The sequence below is a fragment of the Drosophila bipectinata genome, chromosome 3R (genome assembly GCF_030179905.1).
Source record: "Drosophila bipectinata strain 14024-0381.07 chromosome 3R, DbipHiC1v2, whole genome shotgun sequence".
Lineage (NCBI taxonomy): Eukaryota > Metazoa > Arthropoda > Insecta > Diptera > Drosophilidae > Drosophila > Drosophila bipectinata.
In genome coordinates, this window is record NC_091739.1 from 21,452,457 (window position 1) to 21,462,957 (window position 10,501).

The 10,501-nt window shown below is 45.4% G+C and overlaps 1 protein-coding gene across 1 annotated transcript; it reads left to right on the forward strand.

Moving 5' to 3' along the window:
• Nucleotides 1-2,523: 2,523 nt before the first annotated feature.
• Nucleotides 2,524-6,353, forward strand: corto (centrosomal and chromosomal factor corto). Its single transcript, XM_017235839.3, has one exon. The coding sequence runs from the start codon at nt 3,717-3,719 to the stop codon at nt 5,463-5,465; it is 1,749 nt and encodes a 582-aa protein (XP_017091328.2). The 5' UTR covers nt 2,524-3,716; the 3' UTR covers nt 5,466-6,353.
• The last annotated feature ends 4,148 nt before the right edge of the window (nt 6,354-10,501 follow it).

The window sequence follows — 10,501 nt, forward strand, 5'->3', positions numbered from 1 at the left end:
GGGCTTGGAATATTGATACAAGGAATAAGTGTGTTGATGGAAACAATTTACACAGATTCTATTGGGATGGATTTAGCTGAAATAATTTATTTCCTCTTTTATAAAACTGTGCTATTCTAGGCAGAACTAAAAACTTCTTAAGAAAGAAGGACATTGAACGATTTTTTTTTAATCAACCATCCAACCAAGTAAAAAATGAATATACCCCTTAAGCCTGTGGAAGAGCCTGACATTAAAAACGAAAGTTTCGTGCGGACATCGAGGAATAGAAGCAGCATAAAAAATCTTCTTAAGTAGAGGAAGCAGCAGAAGCCATGCAACGCAACCGGTTCTCCCTCTCGCTCGCACAAGCACCACCACTACTACACTAAAACTCACACACACACACCCCTCACACCAGGCACATCGGTTACTTAATAATGCAAACAGGTTTCCTTTCCTCCCGGCTTCACTGTACCAAGCAGAACCAGAGGACTGTGACTTTAACAGGAGAAAGGCAGTTGAGTTATGAATTCGATATGCCAGGGCCAAAGAAAGGAGCTGAGAAGGAAAAAAACGATGACAGAGATTAGAGGAACAGGAAATGTGGGCTGGTTCGATTTAATGAGTGAATGCCAGAAATCCGAAAACTGCAGATCAAAGGAATGGCCTAAGGGATCACAAAAGAATAAAGGCGACTGTTATCGGAAACTGCGTTTAAATGGAAATTGTACAAAATTATAGATTTCTTCTCATCCGAAATTTGATATTCAAATCCGTTTTAAGCTGGGGTGTTTTAGGTCCTTGCCTAAAAAAGAAAATTATTGTTTCTCAAATTCTTTTTAGTCCTTAGGTTAGTTTTAAACTCTCGTAGTAGTCATATTTTGCTAAAAAGTAATAGGGATCAAGTTTTCCTCAATAAACTGCCTTGTTTGAAGAAATATGCCCCGTAAAGTAGGCAATGGTTTTTTTTTTTATTGCTAATTAGCAACTACCATTGTCCTTGTTTCTAAAAAAGGTTAATTCTTTCGTTTCGGAGCATCTATTTTACAACTTTTAATAGTAGTACTAGTACTTTTACTAATACCATTAACTAAATTAATTAGTATTGGTACATATTTCATTGGAAATATAAAGACTGACAGGAAATAAACTACCTAGCCAAAAGTTTAAAACAAGCCTTTCTATCTAGAATATTTAATTTGCCAATTTACTTCCACAATTACTACTTGGGAACCCAACGTAGTTGGAGCTGCTCTTGGAAAATTTTCTGTAGCCTCTTTTGGTGATTTTTTTTTGCCTGTTCGTTCGAGCCATGGGTAAAGCGGCTGTTTTTCTAATTCGAGCAGTTTGGTAATTTCCAAATTGGAGGCCCGTAATCAAACTGTAATGCGGCCGACTCGTCATTAAGCACGCAAACACTAGCAGCAACAACTACAACATCAGTTGCAAACAAACATATGCTTGGAAACAAAAAAAAAGTGGAAAAGCTTTGGAAGAGAGGCAGCCAGACAGTCGTCTCTCACACACCCACACAACCGCATGTTGCAAGACATACGGACAAGAGCCCCCAAAACAGCTGATTCGTTATCAGCACTCCGCTGAATAGCCCCAAAGAGAGCGAGAGAGCACGAGCAAGGCCCCCAGCAGCAACAACAATGAGGTGAGAGAAAAGACGCGGCGGCTGCTGCTATGGCAACGACCTTCCTTGTTTATTACAATGTGTGTAATTCTGTCTGCCTCGCGCTTTCTCGCTCGCACCTCCTCTGGCCGTGTGTGTGGAGGCGAGACGACTGCGAGTGCCCTTTCCCGACTTAAATTGCCAACTTTTTAGTGCAGAAATGTCTGCAATTTAATGTTGCTGTCTGTTTGCTTTTGTGTTTATTATGCTTTTTTTGGCTGCAGAAGAGGCTCTCATTGCGCAGTTTTGTGTTCGAAACTAGGGATGTTCAGGGCGTTGTATTTAAATAGAACCGTTAAGGTGTTTTATTTACCTATTCACCTTTTGCCGAACCATCTTCAGTGTCGACTTTCCCTCGTATCAATAAATAGCCGTTCTCTGCAGATACTGCTTGATAGATTTAGTACCTTTTGATTTTAGTGCAACTCAATTAGATCCCAACTCGCTGTTAACCCCTTTCGGCCCCATCTGCCTTTTACGAGCCCATAAAGCTGCTCCATAAAAAATTAAAGCAGGGCAGCATACAATAAAATCGTATTACAAAATAATGCTCTCTCGCCTGCCCACCAGCAGCTCTCTCTTGCTCTGCCGCTGTGGTTGTAAAGATGGCCGCCGTAAGCACGCACACCGACACACATTTTCATGCAGTGAGAGCAAGTAGGAGAGCGGCCATATGCTTCCATTGAATGCAATTGGCTCTGCCGGCAGCAAGACAACAATAACAAAGCGGCCTGGCCTGTGTGTGTGTGTGCGTGAGGCTCATCAGCTGTGCGGAACAGGGTTATTTGCGGTAGTATTGGTGAGAGCGGCAGCGAGAGCGTTAAACGTCGGCAGAGGGTTCCAAGTGTCGTTTGAAACCATCAACAACATTCACTTCTCAGAGCTCGACTTGAGCAGACGGAGCCTGAAGATATCGCGAAAAAATATTAAATAATCACCAAGAACAAGAAGTGAAACTGACAGAAGTGCGTTTTGCTCATAAAATCGCATAAGTTGTTGAAATTTTTTTGTGATACAAACTGTCTAACTGAAAAATAAAATAGATTGAGCCGAAAAAGCCAAAGAACGCGACCGACAGAAACAAAAATAAAACGCGTCTAGCCGAACAGCTGTTCCGCGTCTGCAACTCGCTCTCCAACGCCCACTCGCGCGCGCACTCTCCACATTCAGCGGAGCTCGCTCTCGCCCCACCAGCACGAACCAGCGCCAGCACTCAGCCCCAGCAGCGGAGCAGCATTAACAGTTTTGAAATTTGAAATTTTGTTATCGCGCAAAACTGAAATCGCTGGTCACCGCGGACGGACGTGTGCGGAACTCTCTGCTCTTGTCGTGCGAAGAACGGAATAGAAGGAACCGACCTAGTACCGATCGAAATCGAAAGGCAGACCAAGGAGTAGAAGAAAGTTACATAGCTGTTGGCCAGCCAGCGAAAGCGATTGCGATTACGGATCGAATGCGAATTAAACGGATCGCGGCTTAAAGACTGAAAAACACACGTGGATTGTTCGTTCACACACCCTCTCACACCCCCAAAACACTTAGCCACTCACACACAAAAAACGGAAACGGCAGCTATAACTACTGTTCGCTGCATTTATAAAAACAAAGACTGATTAAAACGCTAAATATTTACAATAAACGAAACAAAGTTAAACACGCGAACAGCAAGCTAAAATACAATACGGGTTTAAAGCGAATTCCAAAGCAAAAACATATGGATTAAGGTTCCTCCTCTCAAGCAGAAAAGTAAAATCGAAAAAAGTTATAAAACTCACACACACTCACGGATTACCTGCAGCAGCAATTTACCGTTAGCCGCTCTTTTTGGATTACCAGTGCCAAAAATAAAAATATAAAATAAATTATAAAAAACAAAACACAAGCAAAAAAAAAGTGAATTTGAAAATTTGTATTTTTTCGAAAGTGAGAAAAGAAGCTAAACAGCAAAAGCAAACCCTACAAAATGCAAAAATTCTAAACGAAGCGACAAAGCAACCAAAAGCGATTTCTGTGTTACATCGACAAGAAGCTTAAAAGCAGCTACTAGCACTCAGCAATGACGATGGCCGCTTGCTACGCCAACTACGACATGTCGTCCCTATCGCACGGCATGTCCGCCCTTTCGGCCCTGCAGCAGCAGCAGCAACAGCAGCAGCAGCAGCAGCACAGCCAGGCGCAACAGCAACAGCAGCAGCAGCAGCAACAACACCATCATCAGCAACAACAGCAGCAGCACATGTACCACGCTGCAGTGGCTGCCCACCAGCAGCAGTTGTTGCAACAGCAGCAGCAGCAGCAACAACAGCAACAGCAGCAGCACCACCGCCAGCAGCAACATCACCAGCAGCAACAACAGCCCGCCTCCAACTCTCGCCACAGCCATGCGGCGGCGGCCCAAACGCAGGTCGCCGCCGCGGTTGCCAGCAGCAGACAACAACAACAACAGCAGCAGCAGAGCGCCAATGCCAACAGCAGCAACAGCGGCAACACGGCGCCCGCCGCCTCGCCACAGAAGGACTACAGCATCCCGTTGCACGTTGACTGCAGCGTGGAGTACGAGCTGCCCAACCAGCCAAAGCCGCCGGCGGGACAGCGCGTGGAGCCACTGCTGATGATCCACCCGTGCTACTTCCGCAAGATGGAGTCACAGCGGCGCAGTCCATTTGTGAACAACATGCAGGCGACGGCCAGGGCGGTCAGCAGCAGTGCCCTGAGCAGCGGCGCCGCCCTGGGAGGAGGTGGCAGTGGAGCGGCGGTGGCCTCGGCCCCCAGCAGCAGCGCGGCAAGACGCGGCGCCCGCCAGACCGTCGCCCAGCAGCAGCAGCAGCACAGCCAGGCGCAACAGCGACAGGTGTACCAGCAGCAGCAGCAGCAAATGCGGCAGCAGCATCAGCAAATGTCGCAGATGTCGCAGCAGGCACACTATCCTGTGCAGCAGCAGCAGTCTAGTCTGGAGCACGTGCGCCGTCAGCACAGCCACAGCCAGGCGCAGCAGCAGCATCAGCAGCAGCGCGCCAGCAGCAACCAAAGTCGCCAAAGCCAAAGCCAAAGTCAGAGCCATGCAGCCACCTCAGCGGCGGCAGCGGCCGCGGTCCAAGCCCAAGCCCAGGCCTCGATAGCCGCCGCGGCCGCCGGCCAATGGGACCAGCTAGCCGCGGCGCTGGCCGCCCGCACCGCCCTCACACCGCACCACATGTTGGCCGCCCACCCGCACCATCCTCCGGCCCAGTCGCTGTACGCCGCCAAGGGCAGCGGGGGCAACAGCAGCAGCAGTGCCGCCGCCTCCGGCAAACGGGACGCCATGATCTCCGGCAGCAACTACGGACAGACGGCGGCCTCCGGCGGCAAGCTGCAAGCACAGCAGCAGGCCCAGCAGCAGCAGCAACAGCAGCAGCACTGCCTGCCGCCACCCTGGGAGGCGACGTCCATGCTGATGGATCGGTCGCCAATGGCCACAGTTCCTAGTAATTATCAGGCCGGCCCTGACACCAATCCGATGCGCCTGTACTCTGCCACGCCCGCGACAGGGGCGGCAACAGGAGCGGCGGGTTCGTCGGCGGGCGGCGGCGGCGGTGGAAGCAGCGGTGGAGCGTCAACGGCTACGGACAAGCTGAGCGGCAAGTACCGGCAGTACTTGCGGTCGCAGCGGATGCATCCATATGCTTCGCTCAATCTGGCAGCCGCCGCCGCTGCCGCCGGCAACTTGGGTCAGACATCGTTTGTGCCCTTCAGCTCGGCGGCCACGGCGGTGGCGGCCACGCCCACATTCCAGCATCTGCCGCAGATCTCCTGCTACAACGTGTGATCATCAGGACAGGAGAGATCCGCAGGACAAAGGCAACAGCAACATAAGCAGCAGCCGAAGCAGAAGCAGAAGCAGTCGCACCAGCAGCAGCAGCAACATTAGCAACAGCAACGTGCAACATGCAACATGCAACATGCAACTGAGACAGGCGCCTACAAAGTACGCGTCGATGAAATAGCCGCCTCAAGGAATAACCAATAGATCCTCCCCGTAAACAGTAATCCCCAAAAAATATATACGCCCCCTCAAAGCTTTTAGAATCAAAAAGATCAAGAAGAATAATTAACTCTAAAAATATTAAGAACGAAAATTGAATTCTGTTTAGCTGCTACGAGTAATTGTTGTCACGATGAGAGAAGAGAAAACGAGCGATCCTTTTTTCTTTTTAGTAATGGTAGTAATTGATAAACGAAACAAAAACAAACAACAAAAAAATGCAAACTATTGTAGTGATATTTGTTATAAAATAATTTTAGTAATTAATTTAATTTAAATTAAACAACAACAAAAGAAGCAAGAAAATGCAGAAAACAAGAAGCTCTGTGTAACCAACCAACAGAAACAAGGCAAACAGTAAACAGTAAACAGTAAACAGCAAACAAACAACATAAACATGATCAGTAAAAAATAACATCCAAACAAAAACAACAAACAACTGCTAAAAATTACACTTACGCATATTCAAATTGAAATTCAGCAAAATGTTATAACGAACCATTATTGAAAGAATACCACAAATATGAAAAGTAAAAATTATTACCGAATGAATGAGAGAGAAAATAGAAATCAACATAAAACCAACACAAAAAAAACAAAAACAAATATGAATAAAATTATTCAAAATTATGCAACGTAATTTGAAGCGAGATATGCAAAAAATTAAGTAAATTGTGTTTTCAATTCGAACTATAGAAAGAGTCAGTCCAGGGAGCCAGGGAGCCAAGAGTACTAGTTAAAGTGATTTGGTTGCCGTCGGCTTTTGTAGATTACTTTTCACACTTCCTTTCCTCTGCCTCTGCCTTTGGCTGTCTTCTTGTCCGCCGTAATTTGATTTTCAGCTTTGCTCTCTGCCCCCATCCCGCCATTTCTTCCGTCTGCGGTGAGCTGTGATTGATTATTGTCATTGATGGAAGACCCGGACGGGGATGAAGAAATGTCCGCACTTCATAGTGGTCCCTCGCTAATTGGAAACCACGGTTCGAAATCCGTTTTGGGGGAAATCACAAAATTTCCACTGAAAAGGGGTTGATTCTTCAGTTACCCAACACCCTCTGATATAATCAGATACAAACCCTTGTAGACATTTAGCATTTTTATTACGTATACGCACTGGTGGTTGAAATACTTATCAGTGGCATTCCTTTTCAAAGCAATTTTTTTATAATGGGCCCGCTGTTTTCAGGTTTTTCACATTAGAAACATTTCTCAAACAAACAGAAACTGTAATACATTCATGTCGGGTCCCCTTCTTTCTGGCGAATAGCTCAATAGCTTGGGATTCTCTTTCTCCAGCGACCACTATAGCTAGGTAGATACCACAGGCAGGCCCATTCATTCCAACGGTATAATTCATTTGTTTTATCCATATGGCTCTAGTTGGATGGCTGATTCCCCTGTTTACGGCTTCACATAATGCTTTGTTTGGAGGCCATCTCACAGAATTGTCTAATGGCTTAGAGCCGAAGCCGGAGCTGGCAGGAAACGCGAGATGTTATCGCTAGAAATTGTTTAGCCCGGCCTCAAGGTCCCTTGGGGAAATGTGTGTTTTCCATTATTGATTACAGACCGGGGCGATAGAAGGCGGTTGGTTTCATGGGAACTGCGATTCCGGGAAGTAAATAAGCGATTAATTTATGCATAGGCCAGAGAGCCCCGCTGAGGATTCATCCCGGCAACCGGCCAATTAATTAAACCAAAAAACAGGCAAAACTTTCGGAATCGAAATTAGCGACATCCGCTCGACACAGACCATAAACTGAGTCATCCGCAAGCGAATACCCGCATGGGTCTGTCCTAAATCAAAACTAGTCCGTGTCTGCAACCGCGATAAGTCCATAAAACAAGGAATGGCGAAGAGACCTAACTAGAGCAAAAATAAGACCATTGACAGGAACTGGTCCAGACCAGAGCTGACGTTTGGCGATAACGCTAAAAAAAAACATTTCTTAAAAAACACAAACATAAATAAGCATTTGGAAGCTAAATATAGAATAGGAATGGAAAGCTTTATTGGACAATTATTAATTTAAATTTCGGTGATTGATGAAGATAGGTTTTAAGAATGCTCATAATTTATCTCAAAATAAATATAGCCCTGACAGATTTTGTAGTATTTTTAACAAGTTTTTAACCAGCATGCTCTAGATTTTGATTTAGAAAATGTCCCGACCTGTTGGAAAAATAGCCAATCGATCATCGCTTTCTGTAGAAAGCCGTCGAATCTCGTTCGGGCTATAAACAAGGCAGCTTCGCTCGTTTCCTGAATAGTGCCCCTGATTCCTCCCCTTGTCTGAATCACGGACTCCCTCCTGTTCCGTACACGTTCCGTTTTAAGATACGATTGCCATCTATTCATTTATTCAATTCATATTAAATTGGCCGTAGATTACGGACGGAAAAATATTTCAATTGCCGCCGGCGGCGTTCACACAAGTGTAATTAAAATATACTACAGATCGCTTCTACAGCTGACAGCAGCGGTTGTTTGTTTTCATTTCGTTTGAGCAATCAACTATCAGCTGCTGGGCCCATTTGCATGCTAGTGAGTGATTGAGTGAGAGCTACGTCTGCCCCCCATTGCTGCCCCAACCGGCACGACGAGGTCATCGCCATTGTCGTCACTCATACGCCCCGTACGCCCCGCATGGGCAGGTGGCGGTGGTGCTCGTCTGGCATTAGTAAGCTCAATTGAGGCTGCACTTTGGATTCACATTCGCATTTGATTTGATTACTGTTCCATGTGTGGGCATCTGAGATAATGTCCCTCAAGTGGCGTACTTGAATGCTTTCGCTTATTCGACATTTTTCGCCCCGACTGGAATGAGCTCAGTGATGTTCGAGTGCTTAGTTTGAGGGCTGTGGCCCGTGTGATTATATTATTTTTCTGAGAGTTTATCACAAAAGCAGGATGAATGAAAATTTTAATGAAGGCCTATCGCAACTCAAATGAGTAATTGTTAGTTTGCCTTTTGAGTAAACATTTTACTTAAGTTCGGGAATGGAGATGTATCATTTTCAATTATCTGAAAATAAATTGCAATAAAACCTGCCAGATCCTGAAAGCCAGTTGAATGCCAGTTTCCATAGACATATCCGATTAATAGCTCTGCTTTTAGTTTGGGTCGACTTTAGTGGAAGCCATTTAGAGCGGGAGAGGTCAACTAAAAGGTTTTCTTCTCTAATTGACTTTATTTAGACGTGTTTTTTTTCTGTTGTGTGCCTTTGAGCGGAGAACAGCTGCCATTTAAAAGTCATCAACAGATAAATAAACCCAATAATGGCCAGCAAAGGCAAACAGAAAGCCAAGTAAAACAAAAACTGAACCAGCAACGGAAAAACATGCAAATAAAAGGCTTGAACAGAAAAAACAGAAACACTCAAATGAAAGAGTGGGCACGGGCACCGGGCAACCGACCCGGGCCCCCTACTCGGGCCCCAGTCCCCAGCACCCAGGGGCGCTGAGTGGAACAGTTAGTTATTTTTACATTCAAGTCGGGAATGCACACACAAAAATAACGAAAATTGTTCAAAATGAAATGACGCAAAGCGCATTAAACAAAGTCCGCACTGGAGATAAAAAAGAGTAATACAAAGCCAAGTGGAAACGGCGACGGCAGTTGTCAAGCGCCAACCAAAAAAAATACAATTCAGGGCAAAAAAAACACACACACAGCGTCGGAAGCTGTCTAACCAAACATTGTCTGTGTGGGCGGCTAGTGGGCGTGGCAGGAGCAGGAGCAGGGGCCGGGGCCGAGGCCGAGGCTAACTTACCCAGTGCGGGCGGTGGTAGGGGCAGGGGTGTGAGCGAGGACTTTCGCGTTGAGGCTGGTCATAAAGTTGATATTTACGAGACGGAGGGGACTCCACTCCCAGCTCCCAGACATCGGAGACACAAGCTCCGATGTAGACCGAGACTTTGGGCCTAGGCAACCGGTTTTGTTGTTGTCGGCGTCGTCATCGTTTTTTGCTTCTTCGTTTTTTTTTTTTGGGTCAACTTCAATCTGCTGCCAAGCGCGCTACATCATTTCTGACATAATTAAAACATTTTTAGCATGCAAAAAAAAGATATAAACTTAAAAAAGAAGCAAGGAGAAAAGAAATAGGAAAAAAAAAACTAATTTAAATATTTTCTAGGCTTTCGGAAATTATTATGCCACTCTTCCAGCCCCTCTTCGGCACTCGGCCGATGATTGTTAAGAGCCATAAATTAAGTGCGAATAAAAGTAAATAATTATTTATGCCAAATGATAAGACAGAGCGAGAGGGGCCGAGTGAGAGAGTGAGCGACAGATTTAATAAGCTTTAATTAAAAAATATAACAGATCAGATAAAAACGAATGCAAATATATGTATTATATTGTCGGGCAGTAGCTGTAACTAATTAGCATAATTTATATGCATGAATGCACAGCTTGGCTTGGGTTAGAGGGAGATGGCTTGCTCAGCGATTTAAACAGCGGCTTTAAATAAATTACAAAATAAATTATTAATTAAAAAGGCAAATTGACGGCGCTTAATTGACCCTCTCATTCCCACACCGCGTGCGGAAGATCAACCCAAATTATAAATATAACCTATTATTGTGTTCAACGATATGCAAAAGCCAAGCCCAAAAACAGCTCGCCAACTATAAATAATTAAGCTCGAATATAGATGGGGATTTCGCTTTTAGACCGGGCTTAGTGAGTAGATTTTGGCCAAATTGCGCTGACTCAGCCACGTAGATGATGTCAAAAGCTATTTGTCATTGATTTCTAAATTCTCACTTGTACTTGGTGTTGGTGGGAACTACCATACATTAATTCGAGTTTCGGATT

Coding starts and splice junctions, on each gene's coding strand:
- corto (XM_017235839.3), top strand. CDS start 3,717: ATGACGATGGCCGCTTGCTACGCCAACTACGACATGTCGTCCCTATCG.